Below are 26,807 nucleotides of genomic sequence, written 5' to 3'. Positions count from 1 at the left end.
ATGTAATGCTGTTCAGATTGTCACGTGTCAGATTTGCAAAGATACTATTTTATTATGACACATGCATTTGTTTTCAAATGGCAGGTAATTACTTCAGCTAAACTGACCTTCTGAAAAATAAGTAAATGCCAAGAACTACTGGGAATTATATTGTAAAAAAATATGTGAAAAATAAATATGTGAAAATATGTGAAAAAAATATGTGAGTACTTAGTCGACGATAAAAGCTCTAATGTTTCTGAGCGCAATGATTTTTCAGTGATGTGTTGACTGAAAACAGTGCAGTGGCTATTTAATTTTAAAGTGAAATTGAACTAAAAAAGGAGTGTTTGGATGGCTATGCTAATTGTTTTGAAAGCATTTACCTTAGTTTGTAAAAATGTGTAAAATATATCCATGATTATGTAAAAATATATAAATCTTATAAGTTCTGACTGGATAAAGCAGTTAATAAATGCAGGAAAACACACCCATCCCTGCACATTCTATATTATTATCTCTATTTATTACATATTTAATTATTACCGATTATCTATTCTCAAAGTATAAACAACTTAGAGTTAGACTGCTATTCTACTTTTCTGAGCAACTGGCAAAAAAAAAAAAACAAAACATAGAGTTTTACATTGAAGACTCAAGCTTTTACACTGAAGACTTTTCCTTAGACAAGGTAGAAATCTAGTTAATATTAATAAATGTAATTCTGGGCAAGTAGAGTCCAAAGGTGCAATTTTTCAGCTTTTGATGCAATTTCCTTGTCACGATTCTCTGATTGTTGGTCATTTCTGTGCAGAATCATGTAGTTTATCACCAGGAACTCTGCTGTTGAGCAGGATTTTATATATATATATATATATATAAAAATATATATATATAATATAAATATATGTGGATTAGGTTTATAAATCTAATAAACAGAAATATAAACTGACAACCACTTACAAAACAACAGAAATTTAATTAGATTTTTAAAATTTATCATTTAAATTCACTCTAATATTTTTTTTTTTCTTTGTACTCTGCTGTAACAATTGAAATAAACATTGGTGCTCTACTATAGAGTTATTCTCTAGCTTTTGTTCGATGTTTTATGAATACAATAAGACACTATAGGCCATGCATTACAGAGATTTGACAACAGTGAAGGGAGTTTTAGGCACTTCACATTGTGCTGTGCAAAAGAACACCATTTCATTGTGGAAAAATCTCTGCAGTGCACAGCTTTGCTTCATTTTGACACAAAGGACTGGAATTCTGACTAAAATTGATTTGAATTGTTTTGAGCATAAATAAGTGATTACTGGATATTTGTATTTAGATTTATGGCTTGTTATAACAATGTCATACTGTGTTGCTTGCGCTGTAGGACTATTCTTATTTAATAAAGTGAGTTTACATGCTCTTTGTGGCAGATTGTGAGCTCTCACACACAGACAGAAGCTGGTCTAGTGTGTAGGCTGGTGCAGAACATCTGTGATATTACTATACCACACTGTGCAATATTTCAAGATCCATCTTTAGATTACAGTACCATCACAGCAGTCCTGCCGCAGTCTTCTGCAGTAAAATGTAAATAGATTTTTGGCACCAGAATTGTAGGAGAATTAAATAAAAAAGATATTCACTAAAAATAAACTGTGCTTGCTGAAAGTGTTGTTTATCTGCATGCACTGTCTGGTGTTGTTTTAGCACCCAATTTATATCATAAAAAATGAACCCCTTCACCTTATTTGCCCTTTTTTTCTAAGCCATCAAGCAACCCATCAGATCTGAAATGCAGGTCATACCAGCTCACTTTCATCTTGCTGTTGATATCCAGTGATGTGTTTAGACAGGGTTCACCATCTCTATCTAGAGTTGATTCCTCTGAGTATTTATTTGTGATTTATTCATATCATTTTTAATTTGCAACTCTTTCCAAAATGAGCCATAGTTGCATGTAAAAGAAGTGCGTTTCAGCTGAAAGTAACATCAGAAGTTTGGGCTTTTAAAACAGAATCTTGAAAATGAAATGGAACCTAGTTAGTGACTAATTTTGAAAACTATATGTATCAAATTCTGTATCTCATAAAGCATATGGGATACTTATTTTGAGTGGAGTTTGGCATTAGCTAAAGTAGCATTTTACAATTTTACAACTAGAGAAACTTCTAAATGTGAAGAAAAATAAAATTAACATAAAACAAAATTAAACACACTGTCACTCATTAAATGTGAATTTGGCCAAAAGTCATTATCTTAGAAGGCTGCATAATTGCTGCCTTTCATTTGAAACGGACTTCACGTGAGGATTGATTATAATGTCATACAATTCACAATCAGTTTTGATTGACCCCCTGTTGAGCAAAATAAAATGAATTTAGTATCTGTTTGTTTTTGATTGCAGTAGCACAGCTTTTGCACAATCAAAAGAAAATTCTTTTGTGAGATGAGTCTGAAAATGGAACCACTCAGGCCGAATCCTAGATTGAAAACAAAATTGAAAAGCCTGTTTGGTTTGTTAACAAGAGGAAGGCTATTTTTTTTTCTTAGAAGTGACATATTCAAAATCAATCTTCAGAGATCATTTCCTTGCACTTAAATTGAATTCAGCCTATAAGAGTTATTTGATTATATAAGGGCGAGTCCAGGACTAGTTGTGACACTGTAAATATTTCTCAAGATTTGTCATATTGATGTCATATGTTTATACAATCCACAACTCTTAAACTTCCCCACATGACAACTAGCCCCAGTATCTGCTGTTTCATTTCTATCTCCATGATCCAAAGGTGTATTATCACCAAAGCAAAGTTTAAAATTCATCATCATATTTTACTGATGATCATGATGAGTTGTCATGAGGCTCTTTTGCTTGGCTTGGCTTTTATGTGCGTAGCTCAACAAGAGCTGTCAGAATTGTTAACCAGGCCTCAGTGCTGAGGTTGAAGATTGCATATCCTCAGTGTACTCTTCATCACGTTACAGGAGTGGCCCGGGCTGGACTGTAGTTATGTAACGCAGCTGCACACTTATTTATTGGTTTGCGTGGTGTGCCATAAGCCGGTTTAAGCTGTGTCCCTGAGCTGTGTCAGTCCCAGGACGGATGCATCATTCAGCTGTGCTCAGCGTTTGAGTTCACAGGCACATTTCTGCAGTGTGGCAGTCCAGACTGTCCCCTCTGCAGGCGTCCACCCTCACTGCCGGGGTACCTGGCACAGACCCACAGAGAGAGAGAGTGGGCTGTTATTGGGAGATGACTGCATTTGGAACACAACTGACCCAACGCTACGCTTCTTGGTTACTGTTACTCACTCAGACGAACAGTACAGAACAGAATTAAATTGGAGATTTCTGTTATTTTCAATAAAATGTGCCCATAAAGTGGTAAAAATGTAATATATATATTCAACTTGCGTGAAAACAACAGCTGTGGTTGCCAGAACTTTACCATAAAAATACAGCAGCAACATTTAAAAATATATAAATATGTATATGCATCCTTTTTTTGACATCCACTTTAAAAACACAGAAGAAAAAAAACAACCTGAGGTAAATAATATATGCACAATGTCATACACACAAAACACCATCATGGTAACAAGCATGACACAAAAATTATGTAAAAACAAGTAACAAAATGTACATAAATAAATGAAAGCAAACTAGAAGAAACATCAACTGTGATTTTTTTGTAGTGTGATTTTTTTCACTTCCAAAAACTGTAGATTTAACAGTATTTTAATGTAAAACAACATGAAATGTCCCGTTAGACATATTACAGTTTTACAGAGTAAAGGAATTTTAGCATAGCATTTTTATAGTTTTTACTGTTAATTCTGTATTCACTTTTATTAATTTACATTGGAGCAATCGTACTGTAAGATGAACTCCTCAGCATTTGAATATCAGTGTGTGTGTGTGTGTGTGTGTGTGTGTGTGTGTGTGTGTGTGTGCCTGTGTGTGTGTGTGTGTGTGTGCGTGCGTGTGTGTGTGTGTGTGTGTGTGTGTGCGTCTAACCTCAGACTGTGCCAGGTAGACTGTCACTATAATTATACTGTAAATCACTTTGTATAAATCATAACCTGCTAATTAGTTTTATACTAAAAATAAATCTGAACATGAACATGATATTTAACACTGCTTGTACACTGTAAAGGTTCTTATTTTAAGGAGCTATTTCTAACTGATAAAGATGTCATGAATGATTTACAGTTTAAATTCTATTATAATGTTTCTAATGTTTTTCAAAATTAAAATGATCCAGATATATTTATGTTGTTTATGAACAGAGTATCCCTAATGCCATTGTTCTCGTTCCATACATTGTAAATTTTATAACTTTTCACAAATCCCAAACAAAATTTGCAGTCTGTAGTTTTTTGTATCAAGTTCAAGGAAAAATATACCAAATAGATATACTGTACATCTGAGTTTAATGGGCTATCAGAAAAGATAAAAATGCAGGGCTGGGACTAGGTTATATGCATCGATTGTTTTTGGATTTTGAGATGGAGTCTGGTGAATGCAAGTTTGAGATTTTAGTAAAACATTAAGAGGTGACAAAAACAAATAACTGGATCATTCATAATAAAATCAATAAAATGCATTTAGAAAATAGAAAACCTTTCTCAAAATGCTAGTGTCAAATGCTTAGGATCATAGGATAAGATCTGCCCTTAACTGATCCACATCATCCGCAGCTTAAAATAAAGCCCAATCCATTATTCAAGATCTTAATCGCCATAAACTCTTCTGACCTTCAGCCTTCAGGAAAGTGATATCAGATCAAATCAAAATCTTAGACTATCAGAGTGAAGAACAACTTCTGCCCAACTGCATTCTGCATACTCGTTATAATGAGCAATTGTTAGCTGCTGTACACTGAAGACAATGTGTAATGTCTTTTTAAAATATGTTTTGTTACGTATTAAAAAATTTTAAAGGGAAGCTAGCCAGTATTTGTTCTAAAATAATAATATGCTGGTGTCAAACCAAAATATTATTTAAACAATTTTTTTTCTTTTCTTTCTTTTTTTTTCTCTGCAGAGTGTAATTTGCTTCTAGACAAACTAAACTAAAAGCCATGATTTTCAATTATAAAAATTTAATATAAAAAGTTCACTTTATTTAGGTGTAGCTAATTCTGCAAGTACTGCACTACAAACCTAAAGTCTGCATCTTGAACAGTGTATGTCACTGTGCTCTACATTTGTGTGTAGTTTAGAGCATTATCAAATTAGCCAAAATATTTAAACAAAGAGTCCAATTGCATGTAGTTCTTTGTAAATGACAGGTTTTTCTAATTCTGCTGAAATCTGTGGAGCTTTCTGCAGGTTTCACACGGACCTGTGATTCTTATTGTTACACGCTTTTGCTTTGTAAAAAAGTATATGAGAGAATATGCCAATGCAATCCTACACTGATGATCACACCATCTGAACACTTTTCCTTGACCTGTTTACTACTGTTATTAATAATCCCAGCTGGCATCATATCGCCAAATATGCTTAAACACACAGCTTTATGGCAAAAGCATTTGTTTATTTCCCTCTGAGTCATGCCATCTGTTGCCTTTACAGGATGACAGCATCTTAAAGGAGTTTGATATCAGCCATCATGTGAAGGAGGGCTTTGAGAAAGCAGACCCGTCGCAGTTTGAGCTGCTCAAGGTGTTGGGTCAGGGCTCCTACGGAAAGGTGAGCTTTGAGAATGCTGCGTCTGACTTTTTCTCTGTGTGGTACTATAATGCAGACTCATCGATTGCTAAAATTAGATATGTCATTTGTTTGGATGTAATTTTGTTAATGCAAGTGGAGTTTGGGGAAATGGATGTAAAACCGTTTTCAGTGTCCTTTTAAACCCTTCAGTTGAACTTTAAAGAGTCAGGATTTACATTACATTATTTTAGATGATTATCACTTGTCTCAAAACAAAAAATAGTAAGCTGTATGCAGGCAGCACATTATAATTGCATGATCAACACAAAGGCCATTCAGTACGGTACAGTATAGGCTGCATAATCAGAGATAACTTGTGTTGACTCTTCTGGGCTATTTATATGTGTTCCTTCCTATTTAGAATATTTCAGATTAATCATTCATGTTCAATGTTAGTTAGGATGTTGCCTTAGCTGGTTGTGTTGTGTCTTTAGAAGTCACATGATACTGTAGCTATGTGTGAAGAAGACTGTTGAAATTTTAGCCTTGATGCTTTTAAATGCTGGCTGCACAGGCAGTTCACAGAGTTTTAGAGCATGTAAAGAATTTTCAAGAAAATTCTGTCTGTCAGTCTTTACACAAAGCTGTCATAAATCTTAAAACTACTTCACATATACTGTAATATGGATATGTGGTCCTCTTTTATGGTGTTTTTTCACCTTTTTTGGAGCTTGACAGCCCCTGGACTTAGGAGAATGTTTACACCTGGTCACTTGTGTGTTTTTAGTAAACGGATAGCTATCTGATTTGTTAAAACGGTTCCATTTACACTTGGCCATATAAATGTGTTTTCAAAAAACGAAAATAAATCTGATCTTCAATTCCCATGCTATATGCAAATTCAATGAAATGTCAATCAAAAACATCAATGACAGCTACAGATATGAGCTGCATTTGATTTATTATCAAGTCCAAGATCGAAGCACAACAAGAGAGAGTGGCACTTTTACAAAGATGAGAATGTATTTATCATCTGCAACTTACTTTCAGTTTCATTTGCGTCAGTTTGTGTGTCAGCTTGCTAAAGAGATACTCAGATGCTTATCTGCGGTGATGCGTGTAGCTGTCATATCCGGCTATAACGTCATAAAGCCTATATTAGACACTCTTACACTAAACATTTTGGGAGGAGCAAAATTTACATATGTGGTTTCAACATCCTTTGTGGTTTTTTGACCTTACATTTTATTTTACAGGTGTTCTTGGTTAGAAAAATCAAAGGTTCAGACACAGGACAACTCTATGCCATGAAGGTCTTAAAAAAAGCAACATTAAAAGGTAAAACTGATGCTTAATTACGTGCTCTGAATTATGATTTATACTGTACAATTTGTGTGCTTTACATTTGTCAATCTTTCCCTAGTACGCACTGATGTAAAACCTGCAGTTATTATTTCACCGCAGCATGACATCTAACCTGTGAGTCATAACTGAGCTGCTAGGAGGCCTGCATGCTCTCTAGTTGATTTTTAAGGAGTATCTGAATCATCAAATTGTGGGGAAAAGGTCCCCCTCAGACACCCAGGCAATTTTCCCGAGTGACAATTTTTCATAATTGCACACTTCAGATCCGTAGCTTCCCTGGAACAAAGACAATGAATTAATCTCAAACAACGAACAAAGCAGATAAACCTGAAGCCTTAAGCAGCAAACTTGACTTTCCTCCTCACCTTTGTTTTTACACAACAAACACATACACAAAACAGCAGTTATTATAGTGATTCATAATGCTCAGTTTGGAGTGCTAGTTTATTTCACAACCTGTTCACAACCCACATAACTTATTCACTCGAGGTAACCATGGTTACATCCCAACGTCTTTGCTCTCGGCTGATGATGTTGTGCAAGTTTTTCATGTCCGTGTGAATGAAAATAACAGTACTGGTAACTGTGGCCCCTCACTGTCAGACCACAGCAGTGCTGCAGCTGTTACGTAAGACAGATCTTTCAATGTAAAGCACCGTGTGAATGACTTGTCAAAGGTTTGTAGTTAAGTCCTGCAGGTTTAATGGTTAAGAACAGGTCATTCATGTAAACACTGACTTTTAAAAATAATATAATTCATATATCGGGCACAGTTCAGATCGTCTTGCATGCGTGTAAACAGCAAAAAGAATGAGATCTGATATTTTTAATTTCTCATGTGGTTTTATATGGTGCATATCTAATTACTGTACTTATGTCTAAATGCCCATATCTGATCTTTTCTTAATAACCATGTTTAATAATCACTGTAATGTAATACTCATTTAGACATCTGTGTATCCAAACTAGGATCTTGGGAGCTACAAGATGGCAGGCAGCTTTAAAATTTGTCAAGCACACAACTTAAAGTGTGACAAATGATTAGTTTTTTAAAGCAATGAGTAGCAACCACTGTGACATGCATATGAAGATGCAGTCAGGTTATTTGTGGTCATATAAACCAGTTTACCCAATTGCCATTATTTGGAAGGAATCCATATAAATGTCACAGGCATTTTCTTGTTCTGGAGTGCGTTTCACAAAAACAACTATGGCCACAAGTCCCGTCATTACCAATATAGTTCAATGGAACTTGCGACCATAGTTAGCTAACAGTGCTTTTGGAAAACACACCCCAGTTTAGCTTCTAGTCATAGTTTTCTTTGTCACAGACTTTCCCTGAGTTGGTAGTTTGTTGCCATAGTTTCTAATTAGTTTCACACCTGTTCCGTGTTCTGTTGATTATCATCTGTGTTAGGGCTGCACAATTAATCGAATTTCTAATCGCAATTACAATTATGGATGCCACAATTACATAATCGTTCAAAGCAGTAATTAATCATTCAAAGTCCATATATGTTATTCTGTTTTTTTTCTTTCTACATGTTATCTTAAGGGTTTTTCCCATTATTTTAATTTTAGTTTTAGTATAACATAATACCATTCATATTCCGAGAAGAAACCAATCCAAAGAATAAAACAATCCGATGTTTAGTTGACATTTGAGACTATAGGAAATACTATAGATAAACACTAAAAGTTTTTTTTAACAAACAATGGTATAAAGCTTGTTTATTTTCATATAAAAATACAGCATGCAGTTGCAACAAACAATGGTATAAAAATCATTCAATGTAAATTGTGATAATCGTAATTAATAATCGAGAAAGGGAATAATCGACCATTATGATTTTTGTCATAATCGTGCAGCCCTATTCTGTGTGTATTTAAGCCTTAGTTCTGTGCATGTTGTTGAAGTTATATGTTAGATGTGCACTGGGCTGTTGCTCTATGTTTATTAAAGTCTTGTTTCATGTTCATTCTGCATCACGCATCTCCTTTGGGGATTTTACTACACACTAACCATGACAATAAGACTGCTGGAGTATGCCAGTATTAATAGAAATTGTGTGTCATGTAAGGATCTTAATCTGAATTTCAACTGTTCATTTACAGATCATTTCACGAGTTCACCTGCCCATCCAGTCCTGGTGGTTAATCTGTTGATGTACACAAAAACAGCATTTTGGGGGCCTTTAGTTTATGAAAATTATACCATTATCATTTCACGAGTTCACCTGCCCATCCAGTCCTGGTGGTTAATGGTAAACGAACTTGGCTTGCTGTCCTCAACGGAGACTTGAATCCGAGGCTCGGCTTGAGCTCAGAGTTCAACCTTCCCCATTGCAGTACTACATAAAGGGGGAGATGTGGAGGTGGAGGGATGCCGGAAGAATTGTCACTGGAAAGGCACAATGACTGCTTAATATATAGTCTTGTAATGATGATTGAAAGGACTAAATGATTTGGCTCCTCCCGAACCTTACATTTACAAAATGATATATAAAGAATTTTTTTTTTTTTTCTGTTTTTAGGTGATGTAAACAGAATCATTGTATATTCTATGGTAATTATGCAATAATATAATATTTTGTATATGTATCTTATATAGTTTAATTGTAGATGACTATATATATATATATATATATATATATATATATATATATATATATATATATATATATATATATATATATATATATATATATTTCAAAAATATACCGTCAATACAGACACTGCATATCTTTAGTCCATTGCATCCGGCAAGTTTTCTCACTGACACACCCCCAACTCGGAAACTCGGGGCTTAAAGAAAATTTTGAGTTTCTCACTCATAATAATGGCATTGTTGTGGCATTCATGTGTGTTCAACTCGTAAATACGATCTACCCAACATGACTTGAACACACCATTCATCTCATGTACACTACAAAAAAAAGAAAAAGACAAATTTGTGTCATGCTGTCAATGTTTATTACGTGTGTGTAGTGTTTTTTTACGTAGTGGCATCGCCAACTACTGGCCTGGCATGCATAATACAGCATTTTAATTTGTTGTTGCTGATCCATGTGAATGGGGAGCATTTTTACAACTATGTTACCTGTGTGCAAAAACATAAAAGAAAAAACTTTTCAATTTTTAGCACATCATTGTCCTGTATGTATATAAAATATCTTGATTGAACACTGAACTCGTAATAGTTAAGCTATCAAAGAAGCACGTTCAGATGATCTGTGCTTTGCAGTTCATTGTGCACTTGTGTGTTTTTGTCAAGGGAATGAATAAGAGTGAATCAATTATTTGTAATTATTTAATCATAATTTTATTTGTAACCATAACTAATGAGCCTCTACATTTTGTTTCTATGTATTTTAGTGCGGGACAGAGTGAGATCGAAAATGGAGCGAGACATTCTTGCAGAAGTGAATCATCCCTTCATTGTCAAACTCCACTACGGTGAGTTTTTTTCTCAAGAGGAGACTGTAAGCAAAAGAACAAGAGCATTTACACAGGAACCCCCTGTGCACTGCTGAAATGACAAACAGACAATGTTGTGGAGTGACGAACTACATGTAGCAATGCTTCTAACTAAACTACATTCTACAGTATGACAATAGCTCAGATGTTTTCATAGCACTATAGCCTTTTACAGTAATGAGCTATCATGTAATATTTTCCGTTAAATGTTAAGTCTGATCTGATTGTAAAAATCGATTATATTATCTAATAATTATTTTATTTAAAAAGAGATTTCCAGTAGCTTGACTGTAGCATTTAAACTGAGTGGCATGTAACTTTTCAGGTTTTTACAGGTTTTTTCCCTTGTGCTTCTGAAAATGACTGCTTAAATGTCACCATTATTGCTTTTCCACTCAGCCTTTCAGACAGAAGGAAAGCTGTACCTTATATTGGACTTTCTCAGAGGGGGAGATCTTTTCACACGCCTCTCAAAAGAGGTCAGTTTTTATGAAATAGCTTGAGTCAACTAAATATTTCTGCTGTTACTATACAGGCAAAGATGGCATGTTTTTTTTTTTGGTTCTAAATGCTTCTATAAGGAATAATTAATTTAAAAATCATCTGTATATCATAATTTGTGTTATTGTAATTCCCAAATACTCAGGGGTGTGTATACGTGGTGTGCAGGTGTGCATGCACAACCAAAATAAAAAATAAGTAAACAAGTTCAGACCGCTCATTTGCATACCGACATGCCGTATAAATTGACTTGCCAGCAACCCGCCAAAATAAAAGCTTGCTGATTTTATGTTTGAAAATGATAAAAAATTCATTAAAAAAGTTTGTTATCATTGTATTTTTAAGTGCTATAAAATAATTGTATTTTTACTTAATACTCAGTTTATTTAGAAATATAATCACACTGATTATTTTTTTTATTGTTTTATTAAAATACAAAATCGAAAAATGCAATAATACTTTTATCACTATTATTAATTATTTTATTTATAGAGTTATATATAATGAGTCACACTGTGTGCAGTGTAAGCAACAATCCAAATCTCCACCTTTATTTTCTCCATGGCACACAAAAGGAGATGTTTTTAAGAATGCTGTTGCTGCACTTTTCGAGTGAAAGTGAATGGGAAGAGATGTGTTTGTGTTTTGTTCTCCTGGGGAGAAAGTCATATAGGTTTGGCATAACATGACAGTGAGTAAATGAGTAGACAGTTATAATACCAATTTGTGTCCACTCATTAAACAACTGAGCTGAGTTGCTATTGCTCAGTTATAGGCTGTAAGCATTTGGTCATTTAGTAATGACCAAAACATCCACCTGCAGCAGAGGTACATCCACATGTGCATTCTGAACTGTAATGGAGATGTCATTTGGTCAGAATGCCTTGGTAATTAAAGGCATGTCTGGCATCTATTTTCTGATGGATGGTGTAATCAGTCCCTTTTAGCACTAACTATACTGTAATTCTCCTTAATGGAGTGTTTGATTTTCTTGATCACATCACTTTCTCATCTTCTTAAACTTTCCTCAAGGATCTGTTCCCTTCGCACAGGGGAACAAATCTGATTATTGATGTATTGACAGCAAAGCCTGTACTCTCTGAGCTGTGAATCACACATTAAAGCAGAAGAAGCCATCGGTGGAAAATTATCAGCACTGATAAGGAATAAGGGGAAATAATTTGTTTTACATTGATTAGCACAGTTTGTGTCTGGCAGCTGTATAGATTTTGTAATAAATCCCCTGTATTCTAAAGATATTCTCATCCACTGAAACCAAGGTCATGTGTGTGTGTGTGTGTGTGTGTGTGTGTGTGTGTGTGTGTGTGTGTGTGTGTGTGTGTGTGTGTGTCATAATTACAGCCTCTGATGTTCAAGAGTTCTTTAACCGATAAGTGAGTGGTTTAAAGCTATAAAAAGTACATGCAGCAAACCACCTAGAATAACTTTGTTGCTGTGGCAATCGGATGAGCGATGGCAAGGTTTTTTTAAAGCAAAATATTGGGCTTTTAAGATGTGACATCATCTTGTGTTGCTATACTGATGTACTGTTTTCCCCACTCCTTATGAAATGATGACATCTATTTTTATGGCTGAAAGCAAGAAAGAATTGTTTGCATTATCTATGACAAGGCCAGTATTTATATATATATATATATATATATATATATATATATATATATATATATATATATATATATATATATATAAATCAGTTGTTGCTAAATCAAGCATTATAACAATAAATATGTGCTATTATTTTCTAAACAACCAGACTAAAGATGTTTGCCTTGTGGATGTAAAAACAAGTTAAATAAATAAATGATACCTCAAATCATGCAGCTTATTGAGGATATGTTTGCTATTGCTAATAGCCAGACTTGTGATTTTCACGTGATGGATGATAAAATGAATAATATCAGAGTTTATAAAGCTCTTTTGACTTGGGTGAGTAGGCAACCTCTCAGAACAGCCCGTCAGTGCTGTAGAAACCACTCAGAACTTCTTGATAGCTACCCAGAATGCCCTAGCAACATGACACAAGCTCACATTTTCTTCAGAATATCTAAATTGTGTTATGTACCATTATAGATTCAGTTTAGATTGTGTTTACACACATTATTCCTGTGGGACTCTCCCACTCAGGTTGTGATGCATTTTGTTGTTCTGTGTTTGAAAGTCTCCAGCTAAGCTCCAGCACGTAGAATGACTTTTCAGACATTTCAGACATCCTTCAGACATTGATTAATGTGACTCATTCGTTCAGCTAAACAAGCCATTTTCTCCACCTGTCTGGGTTTTATTGTGCACGTCACTCTTCATCAGTCACATCGTTCTGTCTTTATTCTAGTTGCGTAGAGATAGTTGTCTTTATTAATTGCTTGTGGAGGTCTTTGTGTCATTGTACATCATATAGGCCACTTTGCTTTAGGATAACGAGATTATATGCAATCAGGAATGAATTGTTGAAATCACTTCTCTCCCCAAGGACAATTATGAATTAACTGCTGTAATTTTAGAAACTGAAAATGATTTGCCATGTTTTCAATCAGCAAAACGTGACTGAATCACATCAATGATCAATCTCTCACGGGAAATCGAGAACCTTTTTTATTTATTTATTTATTTTTTATAATTTATTTCAAATAGAAACCTTTTGTAACAATATACATTACCGTTCAAAAGGTTGTTTTTTCTTTCTTTTTCTGAACCAAATTAATATTTTTATTTAGCAAGAATGTGTTAAATTGATTTAAAAAATTAATGACTTAAATTGTTGCAAAAAAGTCTAATTTGAATAAACGCTGTTCTTTTTAACTTTTTATTCAAAGAATCCTGAAAAAAGTATCACAGGTTTAAAAAAATATTAAGCAGCACAACATTTCCAATGTTGATAACAAATCAGTATATTAGAATGATTTCTGAAGGATTATGTAACACTGAAGACTGTAGTAATGACTGATGAAAATTTGTATTCTTCTTCTGAAGTTTTGATCAAACAAATGCAGCCTTGATGACCAGAAGAGACTTCTTTTCTTCATTAAAGTTGTTTATTTTATTTTAGGTTTATTTGACTGGGACAGTGCACATCAATAATACATAGATGTGCAATGTGGCAGAATTAGCCAGAAGGCTATTTTGCATATGCAGTCCCTGGACTGATGGTAATTTATTTATTTATTTATTATTATTATTATTTTGCTTTTTTTGCTTAAATATATATATATATATATATATATATATATATATATATATTATATATATATATATATATATATATATATATATATATTTATATATATATACTCCAAAATACATATAAAGTTATGCATAATACATACTGTGTAATTCTATCCCAACACAATAAAAATCATTCTTATCTCACTCTATAGATTGTTTTGTTGGATCAAAATGTGTAACTATAGCTACACTTTAAATAAAGAGCAACTCCTGCACATTTACTTCCTCTGCTCCGACTAATCAGTCTCTCTGTAAATGTGAATTTAAAAAAAAAAACTGCAGCACTTTTACCGAGATATTCGTGCACTTGATTTAATCGGGATTCTCTGCACAGAACTGTGTCTGGGATGTGAGACGTAAATTAATTACCTCTGGTGCTCAGATCTCTCTTCTGGCTGCAACAGCTGCTGCTCTCCTGGCTGGAACCTGTTACGCCAATCTACTCTCCTCAATATGGCACTCTCTGTCCCCTGATGCTCTCCACACAGTCTAAATAAATCCCCAGGTGATTAAAATTAGCTTGAAAAGGAGCAGTTTTTAGATTTCTAAATATAAGAACACACTGTGTTATTGCAGTTTTATTAAAGATCAGTCACTTGCCAGTTTCTGCTTTAAACGTATATGCTGAGTTATTTACAACTGCCTTTTATTTTAAGTCAGTTAGCGTAAATATGACTCCCATTTAATTTTGTGAACTGCAGGTACAGAGTCTTGCTGCATAGACATTGGTTTATAACTCAGAACTTAGACAATTGAAAATGCTATTTTAAGAAATGACACACAATATGGTATGACATCATTTCACGTCGAGGTTGACTTGTTCACTTATTTATCCACAGGAAAAACCCAAGAGAGCTGGTTTCCTGTTAACTTATACTGTGCATTTTAGGTAAAGCATTAGCTAAATAAAAATCTAGATTTTGGTGTTGTGGATGTCTGGATCCCTCCTTCAATACAAATTATTTTTCTCCAGGTGAAAATCATAAGCCTAATTTCTAAGAAAAGTAATAATACATCTCACTTCAAATAAGCCGCATGATTTGAGGTATGATTTATGTCCAGGATGAATGACAAAATGTTCTGGTTAGGACCTTGTTCAAATCCCTAATCCTAAATGGATTTGGATTTCTGTAAAAGCATTGGCTAAATGAAAATGAGTAATTCTTGATATGTGTTTTTTATTTTTTTTTTTTTTTTTTTTTTTTTTTTTTTAGGTAATGTTTACTGAGGAAGATGTGAAGTTCTATTTGGCTGAGTTGGCTTTGGCTTTGGATCATCTTCATAGTCTGGGCATCATCTACCGTGATCTTAAACCAGAGAAGTAAGACCAAACCCCATGTATTAACAGTAAATAGCAATCATGTTTTCTAATTTACACTGCAGCCTACTTAAGTGCCCTAGATAGTGACCTTATGCCTGTAAGGCCACAAGAGTGACCTTGTGTTGATAACCTCAGCATGACTTCAGGAGGGCTTAAGTCCTGCATTTTCAAGCAGCAGTATAATCCACATCTGGATTAGAGTCTGGATAAGAACTCTGTGAAAAACTCATGTAATTACAGTCATAATTCAGAGGTTAAAACAGGGTGATGCAACCACCCAGAGAGCGTCCTGATTCTTTGGTTCAGTTACAGCAGCATCTGTTTTGTGTCCTTCTGCTGGATTTAGAGTGCTTGTCAAAGCTTATTCCCTGACATTACACTGAAATGTGTACATGGCTCAACAGTAAAGATGACCTGATGGTCCGGGATCAATGTGTGAGAGTTTCATCCATGTTGAGGGTTATTAAGTGTTTATTCTTCAAACATTTTATGTTGTCGTATGTACTGAATATTTTTCTAACTTCTGCTGATTTACACATTTCACATATTTAACATTATGTACTGTAGCTGGCTAATCTAGATGCATTTTATGTAATTGCGACTAGTGAAAATTTGTAATCAGTAATGATTTCTTCTTGCAGTAACATGATGGGCAGTTTACAGTTATTATTGCACATTATATGTAGCAAATTCTTTGTTTGGGGGGTTACATGAAAGTATATTTTTCTAAAAATTTTAAGTTAGGATAGACTCATACTTGTCTTACATCCCAAAAGATAAAATAAAAATAAAACAATAAAAATAAATATTAAAAAAGTATATATTTATTTATTAAGTTAGTTATTTACATGAAAGAAACTTTTATTAAGCAAGGACAGGCTGAATTGATCAAAAGTGACATTCATAATGTTACAAAAGATGCTGTTTCAAATAAATGCTGTTCTTTTTATCCATTAGGAGAAAAAAAAAGAAAAAAACATCCTGAAACAGTTTAGACTAAAATGTTTAGCAGCACAACTGTTTCGTTTCTTGAGCAGCAAATCAGCATATTAAAATGATTTCTGAAGGATCATGTGACAATGAAGACTGGAGTAATGATGCTGAAAATTCAGATTTGCATCACATGAATAATTAACATTTTAAAATGTATTGAATTGTAATATTTCACTGTACCTCTGATCAAATAAATGCAGCCATGGTGAGCAGAATTGACTTATTTAATACAGTGAACCCAAAACTACTGGATGCTAGTGTAAAGTGTATATTATTACTTAATAATAATACTGATTATTATACAATAATCTAGCACAGCAGTGAGATGTTTTGTTCCAAAAAAAAAAACCTTACATTTTGACTCCACTTTAGACATTCTAATAGTAAGTAACTTTGCAATTACATGTCACCTAGCAGTCATTAGAGTATAAAAATAAAGTATTAAAATAAAGTGTAACCAAAAAAACCTATGGGTTATCAACAGACAGAGAGTTCTTAAGGGACCTGTTATAGAGAAAAGGATAAACTCATCATTAAGCTTTTCAATTGTTGAATTCATTGTAGTAAACAAGGCAACCACATGAGTAGGCTAACATAATCAATGTCATTCTTAAGAACCATTCCTGACCTAGACCAACAGAAAAATATCCCTATTGTTGAGCTGTGATAGACTTAATATAATCCTTCCTGTGCTCCCACTTACAGTAATGCTCTTTCATGGCTTGTCTCTCTCATACCTGCTCAAACAATGGGCCAAAACCAAGCTCATCTGCACTCTGAATTGGCTCATGTGGGAGATTCATTGCTGGAAATAATGAAAGGGACACTCCATACACTGGAAGAGCTATTCCTTCTGGCTCTCGTCTGAGAAGGTGAAAATGGAGGTTGCCTGAGAGCAGGTCTCGCTGGAGCGCTTTATTTCTCTTAAGGGCACGCTGTTCTGAGACCTGTCATAGGTGATTAATGGCATATAGGCAGAGGCAATCCAAAGGACACTGCACCAGTACATTCATTAAGAAAATATATCCTCAGTCTTTTAACCCCTACACACTTACAAGAGCTTTAAAGGAAGTGTAGTGTTTACCTGGTTGAGCTATGATATCCTTGATTGTGCTATTTAACTGTTTTTATGTATATTTATGTATATTTTTATTTCATTCAATGTTATTATTATTTTATTTACACATACAGTGATGGCCAAAATGATTAGAACACTAGTATTTTCACCAACTAAAAAAAAAAAAATGGTTTAAGTCAGTTATACATAACCCATTCCTCAACACATAAATATGAAATAACAATCAACATTTCCAAACATTCATTTTGCCACCACTGTATTTATTACTACTGTTATTTTTATTTTAGGTGATTGTAAGTTTTCTGCTAAACTATAGGTTAGTTGGAGAGAGACTGAAATTTCAAAAACGCATTGTCTCCATAAAAATAAATATATTCATTCATGAAAATAAAAATAATTATCAAAAAAAGAAAGTGTAACATTCCGAATCCTATTTCAGAGTAACAGTAAAGTTATATTATTATATTTTTATAATCAGTTTTAATGTATTTTCATGCATGATCTTATTAAATTAAATATTTAATTAAAAAAAATTTAACTAAATAAATCCATGCAAGATAAAATGATTCATATTCATTCTAAATCCATTCTAAATTTTTATTACTGTGTTAACATGGCAAGTTGTGATGTTGCTCTGCATACAAAACAACTAAACTCTACTTAAGATGTTATTAAAAATAATTTTGTACTATTGCAGCAAATGAATAAATGTCCTCTCTAATTCATTTTAATTCTGTTGCTGCTCTCTATACTGTAATATAGAAATAAAATGTAATCCACTGTTGTTTCACCTTCCCAGCATTCTCCTTGATGAAGAAGGCCACATAAAGATCACAGGTAAGCAGGATTTTTGTTTCATTTGCTCTCACCACATGACCCAACTCTTTATGTTTGTCATTGATCAAAGGCACCACGTGTTGATGGTTTAATATCTTCTCTGCACTCTCAGATTTTGGCCTGAGCAAAGAGGCGATCGACCATGACAAACGAGCGTACTCGTTCTGCGGGACCATCGAGTACATGGCCCCAGAGGTGGTCAATAGACGAGGTCACACTCAAAGTGCTGACTGGTGGTCCTTTGGTGTCTTAATGGTAAGTGTCCTTGCAGATTGTGAAGGATCATAGTGGGCTGTGTGAGCACTGCAGTGTTTTAGTGTTATGAGCGTGTGTAGCATTAGCCTGGGGCTGAAAGATAATGTGGCCGCAGCTCTGTGGGGTTCCCACAGCCCATTTTGGTGCAAAATTACACATTACATTAGTTTGACTATGTTTTAATGTTATTTTAATGCATTAACTAGCCTAACTATGCTGCATTATTTTTTTTATTTTTTTTATTTGAAGGCAAAAATGCAAATGGTAAAAAAATCTAGTTTCAATCTTTCTGAAAATCCTGCGTCAAATTGTGCCTTGTTTGTAAAAAAAAATGCATGGTAAAATGAAGTGAACAAAGGACCGAGTTCTTACTGATGAGGTCTGGATCTTTATTAAAAATAAAGTTAATTTACTCTTTTCTAACAGATTGGGATCAGAAGGAAGGCAATACAAAGACTGTTTTCCCACATCTGGGCACTGCACAGTGTCTTGTTGTCTTCAGAGCCATCTTTATCTTTTGGTCTCTGTGCAGACCTGTGCATTCGTCTCTCTTGTAAACACTACATGCGTGAATCAGTGGGAGGGGCTAAACAGTCAGCAAAGTAAAAGCAGGCATTGATCTTCTTCTGCGGAGGTAGTGTTTAGCCACACTATCATAGAGTGGGACATTTCTAAAGCTTTCATTTCAGGAGATTGGCTTCAAAATAAGCTGTTTTTAGACTGATTTCGGCTGATTTCTCAGTTCATGACCCCTTTAAATATATAAATATGAAAATTATACAAAAAATGCAGACCTCCTTATAAAAAGTTGTGGTTCTTTAAAGAACACAGAAATACACGAAGAGCAAAGAAACAACACATTTCATAGAACAAATGTCAGGTGTATTATTTAGCAAAACTTAATGCACTTACCTATTTTGTCATACAGTGTCAGATTTTTTTCACTGTCAAACATTACATTTTCAGATTCAATCCCACATTTGAATACTGTTGTCAATCCAGAAACTCTGCAATGTATAGCTAGTTAAAAGAAAAAGAAGAAAAAAAAACCAAACATACAAAAATGTTTTTGTCCCCATTTTTAATTCAGATAATAAGTGAGATTTAAGTTATATTTTGAACACTAAACTGGAAAATGTCCCCAGTTTCCACTTCGGAAATCTGGTCACCAGGAAAATGTCTGACTTCTTCTTTTTATTTTATTTTATTTTAATTTTTTTTTGTTAACAATTTACAAATAGGAATGGGAACATGACAACACATATCAATTCAACATCCCCACTTATCCTCCCTTCCTCACCCATTATACCTGACTTTAAGTGAAACAGCATCAGGAAGAGTTGCTAACCTTTAACTAAACAAACAAAACACTTAGAAGTAGGTCTGAAAATGATATTTATTGGACACTTCCTCACAAGATATACATCAGTGGATCTCTTCTTGCTGCTGCACTGGGCCATAGATTTTTCTATTAATTCAAAAAAGATCTGCTTAGGCAGAAACACCTTTTATTATTGCCCTACGCTGTTGCCGGTAATTGCTTCTAGATGAGGGTACGTCCTCTGAGAATTTCCATTTCCTCAGAAGCAAATGACTCACAGCCATTGTTGGAGCAAATCATTTTTGAAGAGATGCACACTTATAGGTATCAAGAGTTCAGATGGATACGACACCTGATTTTAAGAGCTTGTGATTAATGTTGAGATGAGACTTCTAATTAAAAATGTTTGAGGTGAAGTATAATTTATGCTCGACTACCTGCACCCACCAAATCTACCAATGGGGGCTAACTGGACCATAATACGCAGCCAAACCTTGACCCATTGGGCAGACAAAACACAACTGGCTCAGCAACATGACCTTTTGTGGTACAGAAATTAACCAAATGACCTTTACAAGTTTGACAGTGAATGCAGGACATACGGACTGTCTATAGGATTAAATTGATAGATCAGTATTGCATTCAAAGTTCTCTAAACTCAATTTTTGTAAATTATTTTAAATTGTATTATCACCCAGCTCTCAGTGTAAATAAATTTGACCTGAGTTGTTGTTTGGTGGAATTGTTGTGGACTCTCTCTGTAAAACTACAGTCCATTTAACTGGCTCACTTCTAAATATCCACAGCATAACCCAGCCTTAAAATGAATTTACTCACAGGGAAAAGTGTTACATAAGAGTGAGCACGCTGAGATAGATTTGGTTTCACAGTATGTGCTGTTACTGTGTAGCAGTGCTGAATACACACTTCTCTTATTGTATCATCTGTAAATAAACTTGCTAGAGCAAAGCCTGATGCTTCTATTACTGTCTCCAGTTTGAAATGCTGACTGGATCCCTGCCATTTCAAGGCAAAGACCGCAAAGAGACAATGGCACTTATTCTCAAGTAAGAATTATTGTTTTATTTGTGCATTTTCTGACAGCCACAACATTTTTTTTTTCTTGTTTAAAGATTTGAAATTCTAAAGTTGTCCTCACAAATGGATCTGTCAGGATGATTTGTGATGTTTGTGGCTATGTATCACAGTCTCATTTGGTTTCAGAAATAAATAACAGACTTAATGTTTTTTTGTTTTGTTTGTTTTTTCTCAGGGCAAAACTCGGCATGCCACAGTTCCTCAGCCCAGAAGTCCAGAGTTTACTGCGGGCTCTTTTCAAAAGAAACCCTTCCAACAGACTAGGTAGGCTACCGTACATGCACCAAACACTGCCTTAAACCAACAAATATTCAATTCACCTGCAGCTACAGTCTCTCGTCCATAAGACCATCCTAATCCAGCCAAGATGGTTTGCCAGTCTTTAACTGTAAAAAGTGGTAACCTGCGATTGTGAGAAAGCCAAAACTTGTGCAGAATTTCTGAAAAGCCCGAAATACCTTCCATGAAAGTCCTACTATTTAAGTTCTTCACTCACCCTCTTTCGTTTGTTTTTTATTTTCCTCCCACTGTTCAAGTCATTTAATGTTTGTCTGCAGTTAGAACAAGTGCTAACAAGCAGAACGTCTGACAAACACAAAGTTATCTTGAAGCATTTTAATAAGCTCAGAGTTTTAGTGCACTCAGAAGGCTCTGCTATTATGTAGTAGCTACACTACTGGCTTGGTGTTTTAATTTATTGTCCAACTGAGAGGAATGATGATGACCACTGACTTTGAAATGAACACCATATTTTGTATCTTTGTGACTGTAAGGATGGGAATCGTAAATAATTTAATGATTCTGGGTCTTATTTCAATTCCAGGTGTTTTGGTTCCTTGGCGACTATTTTAAGAAAATTTAGTGTGTTTAAAAAAAATTGACAAATTTAGAAACTATTTCTTATAGCATGTGAGATGAAATATTTTAAAAACAAGCAACATAAAATAACAGATGAGAAGAGCTAATTTCAATAAACTAGGGGTCATCAAAGACCAGCAAATCACTGATTTAAGCTGTTTATTCCAGTAGGAGTGTAAACAATATGAAATGCTGGGCACAATAAATATCAGATTTTCACAGTTATACCTCTTTTAGTTGAACATTGTATAAAGCAATTGTATATTGTTCTTACAACAGCAGCAGTGGACATGAATCTCATTTTAGATGATTTCCTGTGTGAATGACTGCAGACAGACTTCCAGACGCTGCCACTGAATGTTTGTCAAAGCTGAGATTGAATTTAGCTGGGTGAATCATTTTATCCATAATTTATAAGGCAGACATAAATGCCATCGAGACCTTGTGTTGACTGTGGCTTAATATTTTTCTGTCTCAGATTAGTTGTATACATGCCAGCCAGGTCCTGACTCGCTCATGTATGACTACTAACATAGTTTGAATGGTAAAATGAAAATGGAATAGTTAATGAGGTGGAATAGTGTTGTGCAGTAGAGCGTAACAGTAGGTTTACTGAACGAAAAATCCTATTCATTTTGTTCAGAGAGAAAATGATTTTAGTGATAATATGTACATCTTTTAGGACAGATTTTTAATAAGACTTGCAGCAGAAATGCAAAAATTTTAATAAATAAATGAATACAATTGGTGTGACATGACTAGAGAAAACAGAGAAGAAGGGCTGTGGCATTTTGTTTCACCAAAAACACCTTAATGATTTTTTGATTATTGTGCTGTTGATCTGAAACATGGAAAAAAAGTAAACACTGTTCATTTACATATATTTCAGACCAGTGTTCAGGGTAACACATTACAAGTAATGCGATTTACGTAATAAGATTACTTTTTCAATTAACTAAAGTAACACATTACTTTTTAAGTGACAAAAAAATATCTGAGTTATTATTTTCAAATAAGTAAATCCAGTTACTTTGTTTTCCCATTTATTGACTGGCAGCCCTCTACTGCTGTGCAGATGTGAATTTACATTTCGTGCAGCCTGAGAATTATTCAATTCACTTTTGGTGTGAAATGGCTTTTACATTTGCCAAGAATAGAACTTTATATTAAAAACAAACAAGCAAGCCAAGCCCAGATGAGAAAAAGTAACGCAAAAGTAACATAATGCATTACTTTCCATTACTAAGTAAGGAAATTAGTTACTTTTTAGGAAGTAACAAAATATTGTAATGCACTACTTTTAAAAGTGACTTTCTCGAACACTGCTACAGACAATGACTACATTTACATATGCACCAATAATGTGATTATTTCCAATAATCAGAGTCAGGACTTAATCACAGTAGATGACTTGAACTTAAAGGCCTCTGATTGGCCATTGCGTTTAAGAAATTAACATTTGTCTGTGATTTTCTATATTACTAAATGCTGCAAAACCTTTGAAGCTCACTGAGCATAGACATGAATTCGCATTGGAGCATTCGTCAAAACTGTTTCAGATCACAGCCAAAGAGCTCAGCCGTGACCACCGTCAATGCTTTTTGCAGCCAGCTGTTACAGCATCTGCTAACAGGGGCTAACTGGGTTATGCTAACCAGACAAACCTTGACCATTTAGTTGCTCATTATAGCACAGCACTTTTAGATTCCTATTTGTTGGGGCTCTAAAGGTTTAGCTAAAGCAAGCGGGACACAGCTGTAGAGGATTTTAGCAGAGTGCTTTCAACACTCACAGACAGACCGAAGCTTCATGGGAATCTTATCCTTTAAATAGTTTTTTTGTGACAGATGGGTTTTAGGAGAGGTTTGTTTTATGAGGCATTTCATCCCATCCAGAAAAAAAAAATAGTCTGTACAACCTGTTATCTAACTAAATGTTTCTGGATGTTTTGTAGGTGCAGGACCTGATGGAGTGGAAGAAATCAAGCGGCATATATTTTTTGCAACAATAGACTGGAATGTGAGTTCCAAACTCTGTGCATAATACTATGTAATACTGTGTAATGTTAATCAGTCTTGAATATGTAGGCTGTTAACTAGTGTGTAATATTGTGACAGGGGTCTTATTCGTAGCATACTGTTTTCCGCATAGTGCATTTTAAACAGGTTTCTATTAATAAATCCTAAATTACTGAATTCTGCTGAATTCAGCATAGGGAATAAGGGGATGACACTTCACAGGAAGTGCAGAGGAAAATTTACCCAACAGTCACTGCACATCAATCCAGCACTTAAAAAAGTTTGAATAAAGTAATCTTTGTCCATCATGTCAGAAATAAAACCAGTTAATTTGCATTGTAGGGGAAAGTTACTTTTTGAAAGTAATCCATTACAATATTGTGTTACTCCATAAAAAAGTAATTGTTTTACTTAGTTGCTTTTTATGGAAAATGATGCATTACGATAGTTTAGCATTACATTTTGTCACCTGGCCTGGGCTTGCATTTTTGTTTTTTAATAAGTAATGAAAGTTACTTTGAAAGTTTCTTGAAAAAAGGAATCTGATTACATAATTAGCATTACTTGTAATGCATTACTCACAACACTGTTCATTTGTATTCATAGTGATTTTTTTTTAAATTACATTTAAAATTACTTAAAATACTAGAAATTATGTTTTTACTTGTCAAAAATACTGCGTACCCTTTAAATATTTTTTTTATTAGTATTATTATTTTCAATGATCAACCATTAAAGTAATATTTAAATATTCAGACATAAATGTAAATGCTATATTTATTTACTTTTGACTAATCCAACACTTAGTTCACATAGCTTTTGATTTTTAATGTTCTATTAAATTACTGCTCAAAATTCACAGGAAGCTCCATTATGTCTTGATCCATTTTTTTTCTGTAACATGTATAACCTCTAGCATTGGTGTATGTGTCTTAAATGATGTATTTGTGGTCAACAGAAATTGTACAGACGAGAAATCAAGCCTCCCTTTAAACCAGCAGTGGGCCGACCAGAGGACACATTCCACTTTGATCCTGAGTTTACAACCCGCACACCGACAGGTGACGCAAATTGCAGTTGATTTTCAGATAACTCACGTAGCACTCCTTTGCTATTTTATTTAAATTATGGCTGGAAGAATCATTGTTAGTCTTTGCTTTCAAGTGTCATAGACAGTGTGATAGACAGCAAGCTGGAAACTATTCTTACATAACCGTCTGTGCCCAGCAAGCACAGCGAGAGTGCAAAATCAAATTAGAGTGTACTGCAGCAGCAGAACCTGTTTACCAAGAACCCTCGGGTCCTGCCGCATAGTGCACCCAGTCAATTCATACTGCTCAAATGGGATCAATTGTGTGTTTCCATTCATAGAGAGACTGTGTCCTTGTTGCCTTTCTAAATATGTTTGTATCTGTGTGTGTCTGCAGACTCACCCGGTGTTCCACCCAGCGCTAATGCACACCAGCTCTTCCGCGGCTTCAGCTTTGTGGCCTCTAACCTGGGTCAAGAACAGCCACTGGCTGAGACCAAGCAAAACTCTGTGAACCCAATTGTACAGGTGAGCAGGACTTTGAGAACTTGTATGGTGTTGCATGCTGGCATCCATCCCATCCACAACTGCACAGCAACATTCTTAAAACAGCCCAAAATACCTTAAGAGTATAGTGATGTTAAAAGTCACTCATAATACTGTAACAAAAATATACCAACTAAGAGCTATTTAAAATACATTACTCAAACACAGCAACATGGGGAAAATGATACTTAAAATACCTTAACAGCGACATGCTAAAATCTGAAATACCTTAGCAAATGTATAACAACTAAAAGCCATTCAAAATATATTAACAATTCTGAATGCTAATGTATTAGCGACCAGTAAAAAATAAAAAAGAAACACTTAAAATGTCATAGTGACATGCAAAAAAAAAAACCTTTAGAGACATGCTAAAATCAACTCAAAATACAGTATCACAACTGCATAGTGAAATGCTAGAAGTCACTGTAAATACCTACCAGTTACATAGCGATGCTAAAAACCACTCAAAATACCTCAGCAAATGTATAACAACTAAAAGCCATTCAAAATACTTTAGCAGCCACATAGCGATATGCAAAAAAACACTTAAAATGCCTTAGCACATGTAGCAATGTGCTAAAATCAACACAAAATACAGCAGAATGCAAAGTGAAATACTAAAAATCACTCACAATGCCTTAATAACTGCATACCAACATCTTAAAAGCCACTCAAAGTACCTTAGCAAACCTAAAGCATCTATAAGCCATTCAAAATACATTAACAACCATTAAGCAGCATGCAAAAAAAAAAAAAAAACACTAAAAATCCCCACTTAAAACATCTAAGTGCAAGTAGCGACATGCTAGTGAAATACTAAAAGTCACTCAAAATATCTTCCAACTGCAAAACGACATGCTAAAAGTCACTCAAAATACCTTAGCAAATGTTTACCCCCTAAAAGCCATTCAAAATACTTTAGCAGCTACTTAGCTATATGCAAAAAATACTTTAGCACATGTAGCAATGTGCAAAAATCAAATCGAAATGCCACAAATGCATGTACAAATGTATTTTCTTTTGTGATGCAAGATACAAGTGAGTGAGGAAAAAGAAGTAATATTTCACTTATATATACATTGAGGGCTAGTTGCTGACGTATAAGAAATATTGCAATCAGCCAAGCCAAAGTTGTTTTATGTATCCGTTTAACCTTGGTCTGGCTGTACACATGGAGTCAATTCAGACTGATTCCTCAGGGAAGCACTGCTGCATTGCACAGCACAA

At 34.4% G+C, this 26,807-nt stretch overlaps 1 protein-coding gene across 1 annotated transcript in view; it reads left to right on the top strand.

Annotated features, from left to right (window-relative positions):
* The window catches only part of rps6ka2 (ribosomal protein S6 kinase, polypeptide 2), a 47,671-nt gene that overhangs the window by 7,227 nt on the left and 13,637 nt on the right, over nt 1–26,807 (top strand). The window contains exons 2-13 of the mRNA XM_042736237.1: nt 5,562–5,678; nt 6,896–6,977; nt 10,380–10,460; nt 10,881–10,960; nt 15,437–15,543; nt 18,414–18,451; nt 18,564–18,706; nt 21,024–21,094; nt 21,301–21,389; nt 23,938–24,002; nt 24,960–25,062; nt 25,429–25,559. Of these exons, the coding sequence (XP_042592171.1) occupies nt 5,562–5,678; nt 6,896–6,977; nt 10,380–10,460; nt 10,881–10,960; nt 15,437–15,543; nt 18,414–18,451; nt 18,564–18,706; nt 21,024–21,094; nt 21,301–21,389; nt 23,938–24,002; nt 24,960–25,062; nt 25,429–25,559 (1,107 nt within the window). The remainder of the gene's footprint in view (nt 1–5,561; nt 5,679–6,895; nt 6,978–10,379; nt 10,461–10,880; nt 10,961–15,436; nt 15,544–18,413; nt 18,452–18,563; nt 18,707–21,023; nt 21,095–21,300; nt 21,390–23,937; nt 24,003–24,959; nt 25,063–25,428; nt 25,560–26,807) is intronic.

The sequence above is a fragment of the Cyprinus carpio genome, chromosome B13 (assembly GCF_018340385.1).
Source record: "Cyprinus carpio isolate SPL01 chromosome B13, ASM1834038v1, whole genome shotgun sequence".
In the NCBI taxonomy this organism is placed as follows: domain Eukaryota; kingdom Metazoa; phylum Chordata; class Actinopteri; order Cypriniformes; family Cyprinidae; genus Cyprinus; species Cyprinus carpio.
This window is presented reverse-complemented; position numbering and strand designations above follow the sequence as displayed.